Source organism: Trachemys scripta, chromosome 15 (assembly GCF_013100865.1).
Source record: "Trachemys scripta elegans isolate TJP31775 chromosome 15, CAS_Tse_1.0, whole genome shotgun sequence".
Classification (NCBI taxonomy): domain Eukaryota; kingdom Metazoa; phylum Chordata; order Testudines; family Emydidae; genus Trachemys; species Trachemys scripta.
Window position 1 is genome coordinate 4,208,454 of NC_048312.1, and position 24,683 is coordinate 4,233,136.

Consider the following 24,683-nt stretch of genomic DNA (forward strand, 5'->3'; position numbering starts at 1 on the left):
ATGGATGTGAGGAGGGATTTCCCCCCAAGGTTTCTTTCCTACACCATTTAAAGAAACATAAACAAGACTGTAGTAGAGCTAACAAGTCTCCCACGTTGGAACAGATGGGAAATCTGGGTAAGGGCTTTCGTGTTCTTTTGTGGGTATTGGACATTTGCTGCAGGACTCCTTTTTTCTTTCAAGTAGTTCTTTTTTGTTCAGAGTCATTAATCTGGAGGTCCTAAAGAGGTGGTTGAAGACAGTACCCCAATGGAGGGATATAGTTTCCTTATCCTGTTGGGCTTTGTCTAAATGAGCAAGCTTTATAGCCATAGTTCATCAGTGGTGCAGCTCCACTGGTGGAAGCAGAAGTGGAAGCGGTAGCATAGACTGGGCTTGGGTGCTTTTACATTTGTCGAACCCAATGTTTGTGAGCATAGATGCAGTGTAACTGAATGTCTCTTCGATTTCATTGTGCGCGCAAGTGTTTGGGGTTTCATGAGTTGTTTTGCTCTCATTGCCTGGATCTTTGTTGTGGGGTTTATTGCTTTATTTATAATGCATCTCACTCCCCTCTTCATTTATCTACTATTATATTTTTCACCATTAGCAGTCTTTTTAGTCATTTCTTTGTCAAACTGAAAAATGTTACGTTTCTGAATTTGTTACACTTCCTAGTTGGGATAAAATCAAATGTCCTGCTAATTTACGTGGCTTAGGTTCTCCTCACATAGCCGAATCTTGCCAGTGGGTGGTGGTGGTTTGGACAGCTGGAAATTTCACTGAGTTTATAGTCTGGCTTTTTGTCTTTAAAATGAACTGAAGTCAGGGGTAGGATCATCTTGTTCAGCCTAGACTTCACTTTACCAGGCAGATTATTTTTCAGTACACAAATAAGATGCATCCTAAGGCTGTGATGTGTGACAATGTGAAGCCTGGGTTAAATTTTTCTGAATGCCTGAAAATAAAAGTTTTGTCACTGCTGCAGTTGGTGTGAATAGTCCCTTGACATGGACAAGCCTTCTTAACACAAAATGACGAGATGCAACAGGAAGAATGGCCTTGTGTTTACAAGCACAAGACCTGGGACTCAGGATATTTGGCTTTTAGTCCTGCCTCTGCTATTGGCATCCATCCTGTGTGATCCTGGACAAGTCATTTAACCTCCCTGAGCCTCCATTGCCTCATCTGTAAAAAGAAACTAATAGGGTGAAGTGAGCCGTAAGTCATTAATGTTGTAAGACACTTTGTACTACTTCAGTCCCGTCTAGCAGAGGATCTCAAAGCATGAATCTTGGTATAGTGCTATACAAGTGTCATTTTTTAACATCTGTACATCATGCAATACAGCCTAGGAGTTCCTAGATCAAAACATTCCAATAGTCTATATTCTCAGTCTCTGATAGTGGCCGTTTTGCCAACCCTCAGCATTCAAAAATCATGAGTCAAGCCCCAAGAAATTGTGTAATTAAAAAAAACATTTTGGGCTCTTCTTATTGGCTTCAGTGTTTGTTTTCAAGCTTTCCTCCACAAGTCCCGTGGGCTAAAAGCATTCTGCTTTTTAAAATGAAATCTGAGATTCTCACATATTCCCAAGACTGCAGGAGCTGTGGCTTTAGGGAATCACAAGGCTTGATAAAATTGAGACTTGGCACCACTGCTTGAGTGGCCTTTGTGAGATGTTGCCGTGGAAAGTGGCAAATCCATCAGCCCCTTTATGATAAACTTAATTGTGCACAATCACACCATGTGGGTGAAAGTCTTCTGACCTAGATGGTGATCAGCTCAGGCCTTGAAGCATGAGGATTGCAATCTCTTATAACTTCTAGCATTCCTAGTCTAACTGCAGATGCAGTTAACTTTTTCTAGAGTAAGCTGCTTGCTTTAATATCCTGTGGCAGTGAGCTCCCTGGATTTATTTTACTGGGTTCATTCAATAACAAGGGATTTCACTCTCTCCAGTGTCCCCTCTTTTCGCTAGGGTTCCATCAGTTATGCCAACCTCATGACTGCTTGTCAACCATAGACCTGCTTGTCTACCCCTCACATGAACATTTGTGCACTTTCTCCCATGCTGCCTGTTAGGCATCAGATGCCCTCCCAGAACTGATCTTGTGAGGCTGTTACCATCTCCAAATGCCTTCTCAAAGCCCTCTTCTGCTGGAATATCCCCAAGAAATCACCCAGGACTACATGGCTAGGCAGATAGGTGGTTGGGGCAGGTGATTGGGAAGCAGTTGTAGAAAATCAATAATTCTTTGTAATTCAAAATATAAAAAGTGTGTGTGTGGGGGGGTGTGCGCACGCATGCAAACATGCGCACACACACAAGGTATTGTACACTTATGTGCACACAATGTTAAAAGAGCATTTTGGAGGTTTCAAAGTCAAGCATTCAAGCTAGGAAATACTACAATTAAGGTTGCTTGTGCAACCTTTCCTAGGTTTTTAAAAAATGTGAATAGAAAAAACAAATTCCATCATGTGACATCATATCAACACCCACATGGTTCATCAACAGGGTTTGAACCACACAGATTTCTGCCAATGGAGTAACTGATAACTGTAGTAGGTTGTCATCCTCTGAGAGGACCAGCACTAAAAGAGGATGAGACGCACACTTTGCCAGTGAGTTTCACAGTTATTTGCTGACAGCAGTGGAATGGCGAGACTTGGGAATCTTGGGTTCCATTCCAGGCTCTGTACTCGAGTGGGCACAGCCTTTTTTACCTGTCCCCACTCCTCTCCACCTAACTTTACTCCTTCTGCTCTCTTCCTGCCAATCTCTCCTCATCCCAATTCTGTTTGTTTCCCACCCTGGCTCCTCATTCCAGTTCCATTCGTATCTAGCCAGTCTGTCTTCACTCCTTGGGTGTCTCTTCCCAGTCCCAGTCTCCTTGCCCAGCCATTACTAGCTCCCCCTCTCGGCCCCAGCCTCTTTTCCTAGCTCGTTCCAGTTCTCTTCTAACCCCCCCAGGGCTCCTTGTCTGGTTTTTCCCCCCCCCCCCCCCCAAATGGCCTCTGGTCAGCCCACTGCCCATGTACCCCATCTCCACTGACTCCCAGTCTCCCTTCCCAGGCTTTTTCATCCGGTCCCAGCCTTCCACACACCTTCCCTGGCTCCTGGTCCCAGTCTCTTGCACCTTGCACTGTGGCTCCTCATCAGATCTTCTCCCTCATCCTACTGGTTCCCAGTCCCATTTTCCCTCCACATCACCTCTCAGCCCGCCCCTCCCCCCCCCCCCCCCCGAAAAAAACCAACCACCCATATTTTGTCTCAGCATATCAATTCTGCAGCATCCTCCATTGAGAGTCCAGGAGAAAGAGGCACTCTGATCTTACTGCCTGGGCCTGCCATTGCAGGGAAGTCCGGCTCAGCCCATTGTAGCCCCAGGCTGAAGCATGCTTAGTACAGATGGAATCTTCAGAGATTTTTATCTGCGGTCTAGTGAGTCTCTACTGAGCATGAGCAAACTACTGTTGTCCAAAGACTTATAACTTGGCCAAATTTGGGTGGATTTTCATGGGAATAACAAAAGACATATCCATGACACGAAGATCGCCCCACCCCTCTTGCCAGGTTTCATGTCCATGCTCTAAAGCATGGGGGGGGGGGGGAGAGAGGGTTTAACATGGATAAGACATATTTTTCCCTAGCCTCGTTCTTGGGTTGAAGTTGTCCAAACAAATTCAGCCTGAGGCAGATACCTAGGCTGGAAAAACTTCAGGCCTAATGGTTAAAATTTGGCAAAGTTGTAAACAACTGAAAATAGGGCCTTATAAGGGGCAGTATCAGGTAATCTGAGTAGTAAGCAGTGCTACCAGATTTGATTGTCTCACCACCTCCACTGTTCATCTGTTGCTCATTGCTAGATTGTAAGCTGTTTAGGTCAAAGACCGTGTCTAGCGCTCTGTGCAGTTGCTAGCACAACAGAGTTCCAGTCCTGAATTAAGCCTTTGTGGGGGGCTACCACGAAATGTTAGTTTCCTTATCTTGCTGGGAATCTTGCCTGGAAGGGAAAACACCCTCCTTTCATATCAAAGGTACCAACTTTTTATAAGGAGATTCTGCAAAGAAGCTCTTCCCGTAAGGTTGGCGTGTAAATTGTTTTTACTGAAAAGGGCCTCTGGCTGAATTAATGTTTTAAATCAGCCATTCCTTTAGAGTGTCTGGCCCTCCCAAAGGATCACATCCACGTGGGTTGAACAGGATCTCGCCATTCGCAGGGGGTTTTCCTGTAAGCTCTTCCCTAGCAGGATGTGTTTCCTCTCACATAAGCAGGCTGAAAATCCTCCAAGCCACACACTATATCTGTTGGACTTTTTAGAAGATAAGTCCTTGATAAACAGGAAGATGGGCAAATCCAGGGTAATTTTTGTGACTCTTCATGATGGAAGATCAGAAGGAAAAATTGAATGAATGGTACTGTGCAGACATGTGCAGTGTCAACTCTTAGAATCTTAGAAATGTAGGTCTGAGGCTGGAAGGAACCTTGAAAGATCCCTTAATTCAGCCCTGCCATGCTGAGGCAGGACCAAGTATTCCTAGACCATCCCTGGCAGGTGTTCGTCTAACCTGGTCTTAAACATTCAGTTGATTTCTAAGGTCCACTGGGACACTGTTGCGAGGGGCCAGATTCTGTGCTTAGTACTCTGGGCCTGTACAATAGCTTCTGCCATCAGTCAGGTTTGGATGGATGTAACCAAAGGTAGAGTTTGGCCGCAAGTCTCTTAGCATTAGAAAGCTGAAGGGTGTTTATCCAGATGCACCCCGGACAGCGTGAGTTGTAAGACCCTCTGCATTATAAAGCATTGCATGGGAGCTCCATGTATAGCTAGAGGTCTGTGAGCACTTCCATTGATGCCCTCTTGGAAGGGTATATGAAGCTTCCATTTTAATTTTGCTGAGGGTTGTAACTCTAGCAATATTAAAACCCTTCCAAGTAGGCGTGGTGTCTTTAACCCTCCTAATTTGTACTTTGCTGAGACAAATATCCCATATTTAGCACACATGCCCTGATATCCTCTTCCCCACTCCTCAGCAAAGATTTAAAATGAACAGTACTGTAATGAGTCGTCTCTGACGTTCTTGCTCTTAAGAGACGCTACAGTATCCTTACAGAAATAGCATTGGTAGGTAAAACCGCAATTAGCGAAGCGAGTGAACAAAGGACATTTCATGATGTGCTATCCTGCCTAAGTAATTCACCCAGGCTCCCCGGTTATTAGCCTGAATTAGCCAGGTCCTACTATATTTTGCTTATTTGATAAAGGACTGAATCCATCTTTTAAAATGGCGAATGGCTTCAGGTGCACATCAGGGTTTATCTAATAATTGCAGAGGTGAAAAACCTATCCACTTTGCCAGACAGTAACTTTTTTCCCTAAGGGTTGCCTTCTGTTCCTGCAGTCTGCCTCGTTTGACTCTGAACTAACCCTGTGAAGAGAACCAGTGGCAGTCAGACTTCAGCTGTCATTTTTTAGACGGTGGGGGAGGGGATCCTTTGCTGCACTTGACTATTGGGAAATTAATTAGGATACTAAACCCTCTTCAGGCTGGAACTGCAGGGAAAGAGAGCTCTTCATTGGCTTTCCAGGACCAAGCTAACCCTACTTATATCTTTTACCTGATTGCTTTCCTTGGTGCATCGAAGGATCCATAGTCACTGCTCTTTATAACTAGAGACTACACGTTTCTCCCCCCCCCCCCCAACCCCTCCCAGAAAAGAACCAGATCAAAATGGCTGTGACCCAAAGCTGAGAATCACTCCCTTTGCTATGGAAATGAGGGCTTAGTGAGCCTGTTCACCATGAGCCCAGGCTGTAGAGAGGTTCCCGTTGAGAACAGGGCATTCGGGGTTGAGGGAAAGGGTGGCAAAGGTGTGCTTCTTGAGCAAAAAGATCTTAAATGAGTGAAGTGTGTGCTAACTCCTAAAACCCTTCCTCAAATGACTACAATGAGGGAAATTCACACTGGGGAGAAGGGAATTTTTCAGCAGTTGGTCGGGGAGGAATAGTAGACTTAAAGGCATCAGATTTGTGAGCTGGAGAACTTGACTCTTTTTTTTGGTGGGGTCTCGTTGTGGACCAGGTGACATTTTTGTACAAGCTGTACACAGTAAACCTGACATTTTACTATCATGTCTCTGTTTTCAGTATTAAAGACGACAAATTGCAAAATTCCTGTCTATGGTGTGCTGAGATTGGCTAATTTGGGGTTACTTGCAGGAACACAGATTTAAGTATTGGCTTTACCTTTTCTAAAACATAAGATTTTTAATGTGTTGACCCACCATGGAGTGGGAAGAATGCTAAACAATGAACAGTGTTGCAGAGTCTTCCTGAAAATTTATACAAAGCCTGCCCTGCTCTCCTGTCTTACCTGGATGACTAATGTTTTACTTGCTCGTCAGAAAAAATTACTCACCCCAGGTAAATGAGCAAGTAGAACGTTGCTGCAGAGCATTGTACCTGTGAGGTGTGTTATCAGGTGAGAAATAGTTGAGCTGGGCGTGCACACTTCCCGTTGTGTCTAGTTATTGCAACAGACGGTGTTTTTTGAGAGTAACCCTCTATCTTCTCCCCATCAATGGGTTTGGGTAATTTCTAAGTGCAATACTTGTATGTCCTGGCAAGATGTGAAGTGACTGTCTGTAGAGAGAAGGAAGGTTCATCAAAATTAAAGCAGACGGTTGTAAAAATCTGGGAACTGCAGTATTGCTGACCCCAAGCATTTCAAAATCATGAGATTGGCTTAAAAATGATACTTATAAAAATAAATCAGGGGAGTTTAATAGTTACCTTCTGGTTTCTGAGTCACTAGACTTCATGTTTTAAGGCTTTTCTGTGCAATCATGAGGGTTAGAAAGACTGGGGGCGGGAGCAATTGGAAAGCTAAAATCCTCATGTAATCACAGGACTCCAGGAGCTGAGGCTTAAAAATACATTGAGACACTTGCAATAAAATTGTGAGAATTCACAATACTTATATCATATCTTTCATATAAATTGTATATCAGAATGTTTTACAGCAAGTCATTGTCAGTTTAAGTGTTGAACAATAGCAAAGGGAAAAAAGAAATGAAGATACTGAGCGCTCGTGTCTGGAGAAGAAGCTTTTGGGGGCAGGAATACTCTTGTTGAACATTTTACCTATTGTGAGTTATTGTCCATTTTTAAGGTGCAACATAAATAAGCCAGAGTAAAAGCAGGTGTCTTAATTGTGTATCTCTTCAAGTCGCTGGGATTGTGCAAATAACTGCTGATCTGGTTGACCACATGGCCTCCTAAAGGTAACTTTTTGTACTGAAACTCCCTTTGTTTGTACAGCTCCTAGCACAGTGGAGTTCTGGGCCATGACTAAGGCTCTACCACAGTACCAGGTAGGGGTCTTTTTAGAAGTGCTATTGATTAAATCTTTTAGATCTGATCATGTGATTTACTAGTTGGGTGAGATACTGAATTTTTACATGAAGCATCTTAACTGAGACCCAGACAACTTACTCATGCAATCCTTGGCCCTTCTTGGGGGCATTCATTCCAGCAGCTGTAAATGCTTGTGACGCTTTTGGTTTTGTCCTCACGTTGTCTGGCACAGACAGGCTAAGTGACTTGCTTGAGATCACACAGTGAGTCAGTGGCAAAACTGGGACAGGAACCAGGGTCTCCTGACTCATTCACCTGTTCTGTACACTCCTTCCTGTTTGGGGCCATTTAAAATTCCCATGCCACTTCTCAGGCAGTAGGCTTGCCTTCCTGTTGTCTTGGCAGAATCCCGCCTTGAATTATTACATACAGGTCTATTTAGAGTATCCCCCCTGCCAGTTCAACTTGGGATAGCTTGCTCTTCCCTTCCTCTCTGAAAAAACTGCAGCATTGTTGGCAGAGTAGCTGTGGTATTTCATCCCACAGATGAGTGTATTTCAGTGATAGGTGATGGAATATCTGCCTAGTTTGTATATTCGTTTGTTTCTAATGTGCTCTGGACTCCTGCTGGATGAAAACTATTCTCTATGCTAGGCTTCAACTATTGACGCTGCTGCACAGATCGAAACATTATCTGTCATGGTGCTGCGATGGCTTACGTATGTGAAAAGTTATTCATGTTTGTGGGTTACTTGGGTTTTTCGTTCTGATTGTGCAGCTTCTATGTCAGAGGTGTGTGGAGCGTGAGATAAGGCCTTTTTTTTTTTTTTTTTGCTACGCATACGGCATATTTTAACAAATGTTTGGATATTGGTTGATTTTCAGTTATTTATTTGTAAATATTGAGGAGGCATAATCCCATCTAATAAAACCAATCCTTACTTTTTCTGTAGTGCTTCTTTTCTCTAGATCTCAAATTCACCAGTTGTCCACGAAATTTTATTTTTAAAATTACAGCTGCTTTTCTTTTAAGCTACAGGCGTTTGTAATGAAGTGCTAACTGTGGCACTTCTGTAGTTTAAAAACCAGCTAATTTATTTTGGGAAATTTAACGAACCCCTGATGAAAACAGCCTTACCCCCTCCTGTACACGCGTAGGTGAGACCATGTGTGCTGTCTGAAACAATCATTTAGGTTTCCTGGCTGAATTGGAGAGACTTGAAAATAGGGGAGACTATCCATGATCTCGTGGTGTGGGTTATGTTATCTGATAGAGAAGAGACTCTAGGAAGCTGAGCTGTAAATATGCCTGTGAAAGGCTAATTATTTTGGGCAATTGCATTATGTTCTTGATGGACTGCTATATACTGAATAGCTGCTTGATGCTAGTACAACAAAAATGCTAGTGAGAAATACTTAAAAAAAAAAAAAAAAAAAAAAAAGTCTGGACTGGACAGCTCAAGAGACTTGGAATAATATATAGAGCTTTTTGCCTCTAGGTCGCTGGTTTGAACTCAGTTAAGGTCATCAGTGGCTGCAAGTCATTACCATCCGACAGCTGTTTGGCCTGTGTGAAAGCAGTTGGTGGCCTCTGTCCTATTCCTAGATAGACAGAGATCCACATTGCAGAAATCGCCACAGTAATTGGGACATATATTATTGGTCTCTGAAAGGAAACCGGGGGGGCCTGGGCGTGGAGGCTGAGCTCCTGCCTTATTCCAGCAACGTGTAACACTTTAGTAGAAGCTTCTGCTCTGCTTTGGCTTTGCCGCGTGGGGTGTGTCTCTGAACTAGTGGCTTCCTTCTCCAGTGCTGTCAGTCCAGCAGATTTAACCAGTGCTGCCATTTCACTTTCCATGTATGGTCTGCATAATCTGTAGATTTTTAGATTTGGGGCAAGTCTGCTGTGCAGATGTCCTGCTGCAGAGTCCTGGTGCTCAGTGTTTGACGTTGTCACCACAGGCATGGGGATTTTGCAGGAAAGAGACAAATTGCAGAGAATTTCTCATATTTATGTGGAAACTTGAGGTACTTCACTGAGTAATTGAGTTTTTCTATTAAGAGTGATATAAATTTTCTTTTAATTGTGCGATGACTTGGCCAATTCTGGTGAGAGCTTTACTCCAGATGTACAGACCATTAACTTTTTAGCTCCCAGACTTTTTACAGATAAGCAGTTCTTAAGCCTGTCTTGCAGTGTACTTGCGTGCAGAGTTCTGGAAGTTAAAATGGGATGTGTTTTGAGTAACCTTTCATAATTTTTGCTTTCAGGCAGACTATGCACACATAAGCACACCCACTGTGGTGTGCAAAAGCATTTCATCAGTTTATCACTTCACTGCAGGAATAATCAGAACCAATATTTTCTTAACAAGTAGCTTTGTGAACTGGAGCAGCATTTTCCCAGTCCTGGTGTGTAACCATGGACCTATGGAGAGGCAAACTTAGAGCAGGACTCTGATTTCTGTTGCTCAGAGATTGGGCATTGCAGAAGTCATTTTCACATCTCTAAAGGCAAGAAGGTACGTGGAGGTTCCTCACTTACCTGTGAACTGATAAATTGTGGAGGAGAAAATCTCCTACAATGGGAGGACTCCTTTGATCCCTTCTGAAACTTACCGAAAAACATCAATCTGGAAGTTGGAAATGCTAATGGAAAATATACTGCCACTCACTCCCCTTGAGACCCACTGTTCCTATGAAGGGTTACCCCCGTGTGGTCTATGCAGAGGCAGGGGGCTGGAATTTTCCATGCCAGTCAACTTCCCTCTATTCTAACTCAAGACAATTAGTTTCTTAGACAGAGGAGGAGCAAAGCAAACAAACTAACGAAGCTAATTCAAGTCATTAGCTTGCTTCCCTTCTTCCTGCTTAAGAAACACACTTAGTTTCAGTACAATTTTTGAGTTAGCTAGCTTACTTCCTACTAACTTGTGAAACCATTTCTGTTTGAGAGTTTGTGTTTTATGTACATTTCCTAGAAAGTAAATAAATTAATCAAAAACAAAATACATTTCTCATCTCCTGCCCCTAGACAATTCTTAAATTTGTAGAAACTTACCTGAAAAACCCATTGAGTTGGGTGCTTTTTTACTGGAATAAAAAGAATATAAACACAATAGGGAAAATGCCATTCTTTGTGGAAAATTAGTCTTACCATTGTTGTTGTAAAATACAATGTTGGTTAAATCCAATTCTGTTATGCTTGGTACAAGTCCATGTAATTCTGACATCTTATTAAAAAATAGAACTTTCCTTTTAAAACCAGTTGTTACTAGCACTGTTTGAACTGTAGTGGCCAGGATCTGAAACTGGGCATCTGTATGAGTAGGAGTAATGAATGAAAGCTGCTTCGTCTCTTGCAATACCGGGTACTTGGCTGACTCTTTGAGTTCACTAGCATACGTAGGCAGGTGGGTTCTAGAAAAACCGACCAGACAACGTGCACTTAACTGGCCAAGTTTTTCTGAAACTCCTGTTCTCTTTCTCCGCAGACACAATGAGGCGAGTGGTACGACAGAGCAAATTTCGGCATGTGTTTGGGCAAGCAGTGAAAAATGACCAGTGTTATGACGACATCCGGGTTTCCCGTGTTACCTGGGATAGTTCCTTTTGTGTAGTAAACCCCAAATTTGTTGCAATAATCATAGAAGCTAGTGGTGGTGGAGCGTTCCTGGTGCTGCCCTTGCACAAGGTAGGTGCTTTTGAAAGTTTCTCGTTATTGCCTCCATAGAGTGAAGCTATCACCTCAACTTTATTTATGAACCAGACTGAGCCTGGGAAGTCTTACTTCAGAGCTGTTTTTTGGAATGACAAATGCCAGTTTCTGATGCCATTAGATGGAATCTTGCATGCCTCAGTAATCATTCCAATGCTTCCTTTAAATGAAACACAGTAAATAAAAATGATTTGCTTGACTAATTTGGACCAGCTCTGTATGAAAAAAGTGCATGATTAGAATGATGTGCTACCACAAAGAAATTGTTTGCTATAGTGATGGTCCATCCTTTTACTATCAGGATTTTAGCTTTCCAAGATACCCAGGTTTCAGAGTAGCAGCCGTGTTAGTCTGTATCCGCAAAAAGAACAGGAGTACTTGTGGCACCTTAGAAACTAACCAATTTATTTGAGCATAAGCTTTCGTGGGCTACAGCCCACTTCTTCGGATACATAGAATGGAATGAACACACACACACACACACACACACACACACACACACACACACACACACACACACACACACACACCATGAAAAGATGGGAGTTGATACCCAGGTATCTCATAGGTCTCAGTGCATTAATTACTTTCTGCATTTGACTAGCATCACCTAGGTGGCAAAATAAAGAATGAAAACTGAAAAAAGAGTTTGCTGATTCTTAAAGACCCTGTTGCCTCTGGTATTTCTGTAACCTCATAAATATACGCATTCAATTTACAAAACCTGTTGTCCCAAAGGCAAATACAGAATGCTGGATAACTGCTTAGATGGAAGGACATGGGGAGAGACTGTTGGAAGAGATCAGTGCTGGAAGGCTTCATGACCGTCTTTGCAACTGTGGCATAAAACATATAAAGCAGTAGGGTGGTGTCTCATAGATATAGCTAATGAAAATAAGGGTATGTCTATACATAAAGCGCTGCAGTGGCGCAGCTGTGCTGCTGCAGCGCATCTGGTGAAGACACTCTATGCCGACAGGAGAGAGCTCTCCCGTTGGCATAAAAAGCACCTCTGCGAGCGGCAGAAGCAGCTCTCCTGCCAACATAGCACTGTGCACACAAGCACTTCTTCATGTCACTTATGCCGCTCAGGGGGTGGAATATTCACATCCGTGAGCGACATAGGCTGTAGTGTAGACATAGCCTTAGTCCTTACACACCATCACCCCAAGGTATCTCTGCAGTGGGTCACAAAATACCTTGGTTTTCTGTGCTGGAAAGAAGTATTCAAAGCTCCCCTTTTGATGATTGACTTTTATCAGTCAGTTGGTAAGTCTTTCATAATTTCAGTTACAAATCCTTTAAATGAGCTTATCAGCTTGATCACTTCATGTGCTCTCTGTTTAAAAAAACACCACCTAAACCCTTGAATACATCGCCATTGACTCTTGTTTCAGAGCACTAGTTTCTCTTCAGAAGAGGACTGTCATTTTGGAAGAGGGCTAAGATTATGACATAACAAGAGAATATATTTGTCCAGGATGATTGGGGGGAAACAGAAAAAAGAATAGCCCAGTCTGCAAAAGTGTGTATGTGGGATCTCTCTCCAAAACTGTAACTCTGGCTTCATGGAAACATTAGTTAGGAGCATAGGCATGGCCTTATCAGCTCAGACCAGTGATCCATCTAGTCAAGTATCACATCTGACACTTAACTGAACCTGATGTATTCCTCTGCTTGATTGGGCAATGACATACCAGGCGAGAAGTATCTTCCTAACCCAAGCAGTTAATGGTTGGCATAATCCATGAAGCAGGAGGGTTTATAGCCTTTCTCATATATATCTTCCCCACTAGGCCAGTGGTCCCCAAACTTTTCAGGGTCATGCCCTCTCCTTACTCCTATCTGTGTCCCCCTCCCTCCCAGAGCTGGGGCCGTGAGCAGGGCTGCAGCCGGGTGGTGGGGTGGGGACAGGGACAGGAGTAAGCGGACTTAGGCTGGGGCCATAGTTGGGGGTGGGGCTGGTGGGCAGGACCCCGGGTGTGGGACAGAGCTGGGTGGCGCTTCCTCCCTACCCCCCATAGGAGCTGGCCTGGGCCCAGCCACGCCCCCCCAAATGTTCCTCCATGACCCCCTAGGCGGGCGTGCCCCACAGTTTGAGGATGTCTGCACTAGGCTCAGTGATATCTTGAGGCAATGCGTTCCATAAGTTAATTGTGTTGCATATTTCCTTACTCTTCAAAATTTCTTTGTTTCATGGAATGTTCCCTTGTTCTTGTTTTAGGAGTGCCATTTTTTACTTGTTTGTAACTCATTATTTTATATTCCTTTCATCATGACCGCTCTTGCACTTCTCCTGTCTCAGCTAAACACTTCCAATGTCTTCAGTCTCTTCCTATCAAAGTCTTGCCCATCTCTGGATCACTCCTACTTCAGCTATATCTTTTGAGATAGGGTGACCAGAATTAAGCACAGTGTTCACGTGAAGTGTGTATCAGACCATTGATTTACATATTCACATTATAATATTTTCACTATTCTCTGCCATTCCTTAAACATCAGAACATTTTATTTTCTGATTGCCACCGTTCACTGAGCAGAGGTTTTCACTGAGCTGTCCGCAAATGACTTCCACTAACATCCTTGCCGTTGTGTTCACTTTCAAAAGGGCTGATTTAAATTTTTTGGGTTTTGATGATTTCCATAAAACTACACTCTGTGCAATCCTGAGACACCAGGGAGGTGCCAGAGCCACTAGAGAGAGAACCTCCTTCTCAGCTTAATTGCAACATAACTATTAAATTCCTCACTTTAGTGTGTGGGTCTCTGCAAAGTGCTTTTAATGTGGTTTGACCTATTATGTAGGGTTAGACCAAACCCATGTTATAAAAACTCTGTATAATCTTGAAAGTAAACAGCTTTTTTCCCTCATATTTGTGTTTTCCTTTACGTTTTCTAAGTTTTCAATACATTTTATTTTATTTATTTTGTGGTAACAGGTTTTTGGTTCTATTCAAGTGGCTATCCACAGTCTTACATGGACATTTGACATAATATACAGTGCAAAGGCTAAAGAATGTTAAATGTTGAGGTGAGATGGCTGACTTACCAATTGGATAAACATTATCAGGGACCTTATTTATCAAGGCATCTGTCATGCCCTAGAATATCCCTCCTTTTAAAAGGAAGTGAAACATTTATTTCTTCTCCACAGCATCTCTACTTGTTGTCAGTTGATAAGCAAAGCTTGTGTAAAATAACAAATCTTTTTGATTTGTGGCTTCTGCCATGGAGCATTATTTTTCTCTGATTCTGCAGAAGTCTGACTGGTTCAGGAGTAAACAGGTTTGAGTCCCAGCACCCGTGGAACATCTTACTAGCTTGGAGCAAACATGCCTCCCCCACCTTCTCGTGTATGGAAGGCCCACATTGATGATGCCAAGCTGACTCATCTAGGCCATGCTGGGAGAGCGTAGCTACGCCAACACAATGCGGAAAGCACCCAGAGGCTCAGATCCAGCATATTTGCAGCCTGCTTCATTCAAAGGGGTGCACTGGCCTTTCTGCTTACACCAGCCTCTCTAAACCCTGGATCGTGATGGCTGCAGCCAGTATGGGGGTCTTTCTACCTGGCTTTGATGTGTCCTTGCCCAGTTGGGGATTGAGAATGGGTCTGTACTGCCGAAATCGAGATGTTCAAACTCCCAGTTCAGTTCTGATACTCTGAGTTAGTTTGTCACCATGAGAGAAGGTTTTCTGGGGTAGCTTGTATGTCTGTTTGCTTCGTTACCAACATCAGAATTATTAATTGAAGTTCTCCACCAGCACAGCTAAACCAAACGCCTGCCCTGCACCAGCACAGCTAAACCAAACGCCTGCCCTGCACCAGCACAGCTAAACCAAACGCCTGCCCTGCAGCTCTTTTAGAATCGTGTCACTAGTTTGGCAAGTTCTTCAGATTTTTCAGCAGTTCTTTGCATGTGACAGGGATGTGCAAAGCTATGTGTGGAATATATACCGATTAATTACCTAAATATACTACACTCAAATTTTTGGCTAAAGCCAGGGCTGCCTGGGGGGGGCCCAAGTGGGGCAATTTGTCCCGGGCCCCACAAGGGCCCCCATGAGAATATAGTATTCTATAATATTGCAACTTTTTTTTTATGAAAGGGGCCCCCAAAATTGCTTTGCCCCAGGCCCCCTGAATCCTCTGGGCAGCCCTGGTTAAAGCACTTTGGTAAACAAATCTAAAATTGCTTATGAGTTTAAAACCTTATCATTGATGTTCTGTAAGCGGAGTATCCTATAAAATGCTTGAATTGCAGCAGTTTTATTTGCGTGGAGCACATTTTAATGCATTCAGGGCCAAACCAGAGCCCAGCTCCTAGCCAGACCACGAGTGGGAGCATGAAGAGGAGGAGTCAGCGGTTGAAGTAGCCTACATGGGATGGTGACGTGCCCTTCACTGGGGGGGAATGGGAGGATCAGTGAACCAGATCCTCTAGACCATCCACATGCTGCCATGTGAGGGGCTCCCTGAGCAAGTATACATCCCCATCCCTGCATGACTCCCCCACACTCTCATCCCCTGTCTACGGTCCTCTGTGATGGCCAGGATGGATTCCCCACCTGCTTCTGTAGAACCTCAGAAGTTGTTTTTGGCCCCTTCTGTGGGAGCTTCCTGTGGAGACACTCACAGGAGCTGAGCCCTAATGCTATTGGTGGCCAGTCCACACCCAGCACTTGAATCCTCTTCATACAGCACACATCTCTAAAGAAGTCTTAGGAGCTTTCCAACGAAACCCGTTTCATGGTTCCTCTTGAGTTCAAAGTGAAAGCGTCGCACTGGGGATGCACAGGCAGAGATTGGAGCTGCCTCCCCCCCTTCCTCGTGTGGCTGTGGAGGCTACACCGTATTCTCCCACTAGTATTAAGGTCCAAGCTGGTCAGGCAATACCAATTGCATGTCTTGTGCCATAGGTGGGGGAGAGTTCAGGGGGATGCATCTGTTTTTAGCAGCACGGGGGGACGACTGAATGATTTTAAATACCTCTAGCCTTCCTGAAATCACCTATTCAAATCCCAACAGGGTCAGCCCTTCATCCTTCCGAGGAGGAACAACTGAGTACCGCACACAGACTTTAAAAGCAGTGCCCCTCTGCATGAAGGTACCATGGAACTTACAAGAGAAGGGGTTGCCCCAAAATTCCTTCTCCCGCACAGTTGTGCATCAGGCTTTGCGTGTTGTCCTCCGCTCCCGAGGCAGCTTCCTTTCAGTGGGGCTGCGTGCATGTGGATCGCGAAGCACTTCGGGATGAAAGGCGGGCGCTGCAGTGAAATAAAACGCTACTGTTAGTGAAGCGTGTTCAGCGCCCGCCTGCCCTTTGATTCTGGCTCGTGGCTCTTGTAAATCTGTCTGCTCCGGGGTGGCACCTGGAAATGTGAAATGGATGGTGGTGGGGGTGAGCCGAGGGGATGGAGGAGGCACCAGGTGCTGAATAATTAGGACCCGGGCTGGCTCAGTCCCAGCGCTCTCTAGTCTCATTACCATATGAAGTGCAAGCAAATGGCTTTTATATTTGCTCCCAAGGAATGTTTGCCGTATTTTTAAATAAAAATGGTCACAATGAGCCCGAAGTCCAGGCACAGAGCCCCCCACAATGTCCCCCGGGGGCGATATTTGATTATACTGCGTGATTTTGACACTGCCCTGGCAGATGAATGGCTCGTCCCTCCCCCCACCCCACCCCAGTGATGAGCGGCTTATTCTTCTTTGTGCTTCTCCTTGGCCCTGCCTCCGTTGCTGCATGTCACTGATATGTCTAACAGCAGCAGGCACTGCAGGGCTCCTGACAGTGGTTTTTACCATATATGGTCATTACAGCTCTTTGGGCTGTCAGACATCCCGAATAATTCCCACCCTTTGCTTTGATTGGCCACTTTGGGCTAGGACTGGAGGATGGTGGGATGGGGCTGTACTGTACAGAGCCAAGCCCTCTCTGAGACAAGTGTACGGGCTAGTTAACTCTTAGATTCCTGGATCTGATCACGTGCCGAAGGGGTGACCGACAGCCCTGTTTTGTTTTTTGTGAGGTTTCTGCTGTTCGTAGACGAGTCTTCACATGTGACGAGCTCTTGGCCGCTCCTCTTGAAATGTAATCTGGACAGGGATTGGAAAGAAGGAGTGGAAATCAATACTGTTAAAACATCCCTGCTGGATCTTTGGCTCTCCCTACGCTTTTGAGGAAGGGAGGGATGTGGCTGATGCCTGGAATTGCAGCAAGCTCTGCTTGGAATTATAGTGTGCACTGCATCACTTAGCACTCTAATTACACTGAGCTGTTTTCAAACTCCACGTTTGTTCCTCAGATGCCTTTTTGGGGTGAATGGTGGTGCTGGCTCGAGTGGGAGCTGGGCTGGTGGTGTAACCCCTCTGTGGCGTCTGCCCCGCCTGGGTTGCTTTGCCAGCACAGTTCGGAGTGACAGTCTAACCGATGCAAAGAGATTTTAAACCACGCTTTCCATTTTTATTTCGAACAGCTGGCTGGATGTGAAGTGGCTAGTGCTGTAGTCTCTGAGCCACGCAGCCCTGTGCTTGCAGCCAGTTTTGGGGGGAAGAGGGAGATTGTCATGAGGCCCCCTTTGGCAGCTACTGGGTGAGTGGGTGGAGGTCTACAGCTTGTCTTCATTCATGCGGTCTTCCTAGCAAAACAAATCCCGATGCTGGTTTAGGAGTAGGACTTGTGCAGCTGATTCTTTCCTTTCTGGCTTGCCGTTGAAATGCTTTGTCTGAGTTTCTTGGAATTTTTTGTGCATCCATATGTAGAGAATTCACCCTTTCCAGTGCTAGAGAGAGCCTGTTTTAGACCAGGGTTTGGTCTTTCAAAAGAGAAGCATCAAATGGAATTAACCACATACAGCTACATGCTTATAATACTAAGACTCCGATTTTATACTGGCCATAGCCAGGAAATTATGGAACCAAACACCTTCGTTTCCCACTGCGTTGCATAGATGCTGTGTTGCCGACGCACAGCAGAGAGATGTGGTGCTGTAGGTTTTACCCACCCGGCAGACTGCTGAACAAAGCACCGCATGTTGTAGCTACCATGTCTTTAACCTTGGAACTTCCTTGCTTTTAAGAGTTAGTCCTTCATTTCCTTTGCCTCTCTTCCCAACACATCACTTGAGGTGTGGACACCTCAGATAAACGTCACTAAAGATCCCCATGAGTTAACCTCTAATTTTTAATCTTTCTTCCATGAAATCTAGCCAGACGTCATTGTCCAGAAATCTCTGTCCAAAGTCCGTGTGTGGCCCGAGCACCATGGGAGCGGATTTTTTTGAGCTAATCCACGTTTTAGCCTTAATCTACTGTCAGGGGTCGCTATTGAGCTTCATCGAGCCTTGTGCTGAACTGAGCATGCTGCAGCCACAGTAACTTCCGCTCCTGCTTGCTCCTCGCATGAACTGTTGGGCCAGATTTACAGCTACTTCTCCAGCGGAGGGAGCAAGGCAGGACAGTTTGTCTTCATTCATGGAATTAAGAACCAGGAAGGCAGAAAAGTGGGGAAGAAACACTCCTGTTCCCCCCCCAATTGAGATCTTTGATGGGAATGGAACTGAGGCGTGCTGGGATTTTGTCTCGTTAACTTGCTGTTCCATTTGCTGGGTGTTCGTTAGGAGTGCTTTCACAGCTCATTGCATAAGACCCCAGAGTCATTACTGTACCAAAGACCCTAACTCATTAAGGGTACATCTATACGGCAAAAAAACAATCACCAAACCAAACCAAAAAACACATGCAACCCTGCGGGAGTGAGTCTCAGACCCCAGATCAATGACTCAGGCTCCGGGGCTAAAAATAGCAGAGTAGGTGTTCCTGCCTGCACTCTGAAACCTGGCTTGGGGGATGGGTCTCAGAGCCTGGGCTCCAGCCTGAGTGGGAATATCTACACCGCTATTTTGAGCCCTGCGAGCCCAAGTCAGTTGACCCGGGCTCTGAGCCTTGCTGCTATGGGTTTTTTGGCAGTCTTTCATAGGTACCACTATCTGTAGTTGTGTGATGATCAGCTGCTGTGGATGAAACATTGAACTTTGAACACAGGACTTGGTCTCGTCTCTTAACCACATTAGGGCAGAGGCCGTGCTGCCTCCTGTTCCGTACAGTGCAATGTATTTATTTAGCTTTGTACAGAGGATTGAAGCTGAGCCGCACAGAGATCCACCTGCATCCATGGTTGCAGGCACTGGGCTGTGTGGGCTATGCCCGCCTAATCTTGACAGATGATCTCTGCTCTAGAAAAAGGGGGGAAGCTCCTATGTTTCCTGATAGACTGGGGGAAGTGACTTGAAAATATCTGGGTTTAACACATCCGTGTACTCTAACGGTTAAGTCCACACATCCCCAGAGTAATTTGAGATACATTTTTTTTCTATGTCTTTACAAAAATTTTTGCAGTTTGCCTTTAAAAAAAAAAAAAAAAAAAAAGAGTTGTGGCAAAAGGTTCCTCTTCTTTACTTAAACTGATCTTTCCTAAGGCGGCTGCCTACAGCTGAAATCACGTAGAGTAAGGTCTTTGAGGGGGGGATGATGCCTGTTACTTGTGCATGTGACTGAGGCCTTACTCGGTCCCATTTGTCTAAACCTTTTTGTCCTTTGTGTGTTTGCCTTCTTATTACTGTGTTTCTAAACTGGCAGCATTTCCACCGAAACCCTGAACCTACTATTACAAATAACATGTATAAGGTGCTTGCACACCCAAGAAATGCTGATAATCTGTCATGTTACTGTGTCTTATCAAACTGTCTGTACTGAGCTATCTTGATTATCACTTCAAAAGTTTTTTTTCTCTTACTTAATTGGCCTCTCAGAGTTGGTAAGACAACTCCCACCTGTTCATGCTCTCTGTATGTGTGTGTATATATATCTCCTCAATATATGTTTCACTCTATATGCATCCGAAGAAGTGGGTTGTAGCCCACGAAAGCTTATGCTCTAATAAATTTGTTAGTCTCTAAGGTGCCACAAGTACTCCTGCTCTTTTTGTGTCTCATGATTCAGCCATGGTGTGTGTGAGAGAGAGAGGGAGAGAGAGTGTGAGTGTGAGAATGCATCAAGTGTTTCTGCTCTGGCCGAGATTCAGTGAACCCTTCCAGCTGTTTAGATGGAGTGGTGATGGAAGGACATGGATTAAAATGGGCTATGACTTATTTAAGTTATGCTGCCATTGAGGGGCTGTCAACACTTAATCTTATCCATGAAAATGTCTCGTTTTTTTAGGTTAAAATTTGGCATGCGAGATTGAAGCCTGGGAGGAGGGCTTTTCCCTCATTTTTGATAAACCTCTGTCTAGCTATGTGCCTTTGTGCTTTAGTGGGAAGAGACCAGAATTAAAGATTTTTTTTTTTTTTCATCCACTTATTGGAGAAACTCAGGCGACTTTAAAATAGTTGGCAAGACTGTCTCACTTGCATTCAGGCAGCAGTCAGGTTGAAAGCAACTACCGACGCTAGATTATTTCAGAGTCTTAAAGTCTGAGGAACAAATGGAAATACACTGAAGGAACTGCTCCTGGCAGTTTATGGGCACGTTGGCATGAAGGGGGACTGGCATGGTTAACTGGCACTGCTGAGAGTCAGTACATGGATACTTGCCCAACCTGGAATTATCACCTGCAGATCAGATTCTTCTGTCTCTGCCCTGCCCTCTCATATGTATTTATAGCAATGCTGGGAAAAGTGAAATCTTGAAAATCCTGGTCCAGCACTTCAGCCATTTAAAATTTCTGGTATAAGCAAACTGCAAATCCAGATTGAAAACTAGTTTTACAGAACTGGTTAGAATTTGATACTTTTTTGTGATCTGTCCAAATGTATCCTGTTCTTTCATAGAAATCATAGAATATCAGGGTTGGAAGGAACCTCAGGAGGTCATCTAGTCCAACCCCCTGCTCAAAGCAGGACCAATCCCCAGACAGATTTTTGACTCAGATCCCTAAATGGCTCCCTCAAGGATTAAACTCACAACCTTGGGTTTAGCAGGCCAATGCTCAAACCACTAAGCTATCCCTCCCCGTAGCCCTGTCCTTCCTTGTCTGCTTTTTTAACAGCCCTATATTGGTCCAACCTGGCTAGTAGACAAGTAGGGTTGGATATGCCTCCCACTGGAGCATGTGAACACCACTTAATGGTCACCTGGATGGGGTTGCTCGAATGGCTTTCTCCTATAATGCTTCCAGCCAAGTTAAGAGCTCAGACGGAGTTTGGGCATGTTGCCCAAAGCCTAGTGGTCTATGTTGACTCCGAGAATGTTTTTCTGCCCAAACTCTAGATGATAAATTCAGTGATCACTTCAAAGTATTTTCGAGGTCTCCTTTTAGCAGCAGAATGGGCTCTAGAACCCCAGTCTCTTGACCCCTGCTGTCATCACAGGACAACACTTCTTCCTCTTGCGTGAGTTTGTTTCTAAACTCCATTGAAACCCTTTTGGTGGGATAGGGGAGGGTGCAGATTTAAACACCTGAGAGGTTTAATTCTGGAAAGTTGTGCAGGGTTTTTCTCCAGAATGCAGGAGTAGCAATCAGATGTTCGGTACCTGAACTGGAGCAGCCATGCTGAACACCGTTCATTGCAACGGGAGTTAGCCCTTTGTCTTGTTTAAAAAGGCAGCGTGTGTGAGAGCAGCTGATTGCTACCGCTAATTTTGTGGAGGATTCTGGGGATTAGCATAGATTTTTCCAGTGCAAAGCGTCCCTTGGAACTATTTTAGTTGTAGAGTCCATTGTAACCAGCCCTTATCTCTCTCTCCTTTTCTGGTCAGCTATAAGCACATGGCACAAACAATGAAGTCATCCCACTGCTTCATTTCTAGTCTCCCTGCGGGCATGAAATAAACCTTGTTACTGCTGCAAACTACAGTAGGCTGATGACACTCCTGAAACTCTCCAGAGTACCTTGAGCACTAATACCAAATCTGCTGGGGCACAAGAATAACATGGCTTTAAAGCTCTGCATCTCATTCAGATTGATTGTTCAGAGTGGATTTGTTTTGCGAGAAACATTCCCATCCATTGCTGCAGCCCTTCCTCTTTGTCTGTATATCGACTTAGATTTAGACACTTCAGAGCACATACCTAGATCTCTAAAGTACCATGCACACCTATGGAGCTGTAGAAATAAGTAATGATCAGCCGAGCTGGAGCAGAGCATTGTATGTGGATTTCTGGAAGATGTAAGGAAAATCCAACTGCAATATTTAGCTATGAATGCTTTAAAGGTTTCACTAGCTTGGTTGTCACTGTGACACACAGTACAGTGGGCCTTTCGGGAGTCACAGTCCTCATTATGAGGATTAGCCATGGATGCCTTGGTTGGTTGGCTGGATGACTAATAGCCATTTGTCATGGTCAGGAATGAGCAATACACTTTCATTAAATCCTGCCATATTTTTTTTTATTCTAACAGCCTCGTATGTGACCATCTGGCATGGCTATGGATGGGTGTTCGGTGGCCACAGCAGTTCACGTTAAGTTTCAGCGATAAGTTCTAGGTTTGTGAGACTGAGTTTATTGTAGGGAGAGTAGAAATAAAGTCCTGTCCCACTCTGAGCAGTGCATCTCTGAAGTAAAAAAGTTCGTGGTCAATTAGCATTTCAAACCCAGCCTTTGTGATCTGATTTCCTTCTCCAAACCCCTTCCTCAGCATGCAGATAGTGGAATCGCTTTCACTTGTGCAATCTGATGCTGCTTCCCTGTTTTCAGCTGTGATCTTACTAAGCACAACACAAAATCAGAGGAAGCAGCTGTTCTCTGCACATATTTTTACTGTAATCCATGAACGGTTTCCTCTGACCAACTGCCCTTTCCTGGCAGAGAATCAGTTGTAAGAGACATTCAAATGCTTTAATAACACTGTCACTTTTAGCAACTATTTTTCCTTGCTGCTTATCCATTTCTTCTGGACTTAATCACAGAAGTTTCTTGCCCATCTCTTTCAGGAACTTTGTTTTGGAAGGCATGAAACAGCTAGATGACTTTATTTGGTAAAGTTAACCTACTGCCTCCTAAAGGACTTGACTACTGAGCATGCAGCTCTTAGCCTAAACCATCCAGCCTGCTAAAATCTTAAGCTTTTAATTCGCCTTTCTGGATTGGCTTCATTATGTACTAAATTTAAAACTACATCCATTGAACGATCATAAATTGTTACCGTGATGTATTGCTCATCCTAAATGGTAATGGATTATGAAAAGGATTTAATTTCTCGTAGTTGTACTGAGTTAATATTAAGCTGTGTATCAACACTTGAGACTTACTGTAAATCCTTAACTAATTAAAAGATTACATTTAAAAAAACCTGCTAGGATTATGGCAGGTTGAAAACCCACCAGTTTGGCCTAGAAGATGCAAACTTTGTACAGTAACTCCTCGCTTAACGTTGTAGTTGTTCCTGAAAGTTCTTGCATCTGAAGAAGTGAGGTTCTTACCCACGAAAGCTTATGCTCCTAATACTTCTGTTAGTCTTAAAGGTGCCACAGGACCCTCTGTTGCTTACCACAAAGGAAGTATCCTGTTGTCTAGCTGGGGAGACGGGGAACAAGAATTGACATTTTCAAAGCCCATACAGCAGCAGAGCTGGAATTAGAACTAGGGAGCTCCTGACTTCCAGGCTGCACTTTACTCCACTAGACGCAATATCCTGCTGTCTCCCCCTTTTATTTTTGGAACACTCCAGAAGAGCAGTTCAGCAGAAAGGGGATTCTCAAAGCGGTGACTCCCGCGTCACTAAATTGGACCAAAACCCCAAACTCTTTCAAGGCACCTTTCCACCCAAGTGATCCCAGAGTGCTTGAGACTCCTACAAAGCTAGGCTTCTCCTATTGCTGGAATGGGGCCCCCAAGGGAAGAGGCAGCCAAGAGCATTTTGCACCAGCAACCTTACAAAACTGGTTTAGAGAATCAGCGAAGGCTCAGTATCCAGTTGAAAGTAGAGGGAAAGTCCTGACTCCTAACAAGGTTAAGCTTGGTAGCCTGGATTCGTTCTAAAGCCCCTATCCTTGTGAATGGTGCCCAGTGGTCCCAAATCTCAAACAGTGAAGCTCTCCTCTGAAGGTGCCTCTTTCCCACTCACCCTGAACCATGCTGGGGCACTGGCTCGGTGCTGAGTCAGAGGGACCAATGAAAGTGTTCCCAATACTAATATGGCCGTTCCTGAGTTTTCTTTAGACAGCTCCGGTCAAGCAGTAACCGTGTTTGTTCATGCTTAGCTTTTGTGACCTGTCTGCCTCTGTCCAGTGCGTTATAGCTATAAAGGAGATGTTGTGGATCTAGCTCTGAAGGATTTTGGCCTTTTGACAGCACTGCTGAGTCCATTCTTGAGGGTAATCCTTTCAAATCTAAAATAATTTTTAAAATGTCACACTAAAGAGAACGTATCTGTAAGCATTGGTGAGCACTGCTCTTCCTCTTTGACTAGGGTTTTAGGAGAATCTCCTGGTTTCCTAGGTGCTGTTCTTGTTCCTGACCACAATTCAATAACTCCTCCACCGGTGATCAGACCTCTTCTTTCATCTTAACCGTACTGTTGGACACCAGGGCAGTATTTCGTTCAGTCAACCATTATGTCCATTTACGTTGTCTTGCTTAGTTATTTTTATTTGTGCTTTTGGGAGAGCATTCTG

The 24,683-nt window shown here is 44.3% G+C and overlaps 1 protein-coding gene across 2 annotated transcripts in view; it reads left to right on the plus strand.

Moving 5' to 3' along the window:
• The window catches only part of CORO1C (coronin 1C), a 75,919-nt gene that overhangs the window by 25,017 nt on the left and 26,219 nt on the right, over positions 1-24,683 (plus strand). For both annotated transcript variants that reach the window (XM_034790580.1, XM_034790581.1), the window contains exon 2: positions 10,839-11,038. In XM_034790580.1, coding sequence (XP_034646471.1) covers positions 10,839-11,038 — 200 coding nt within the window. The remainder of the gene's footprint in view (positions 1-10,838; positions 11,039-24,683) is intronic.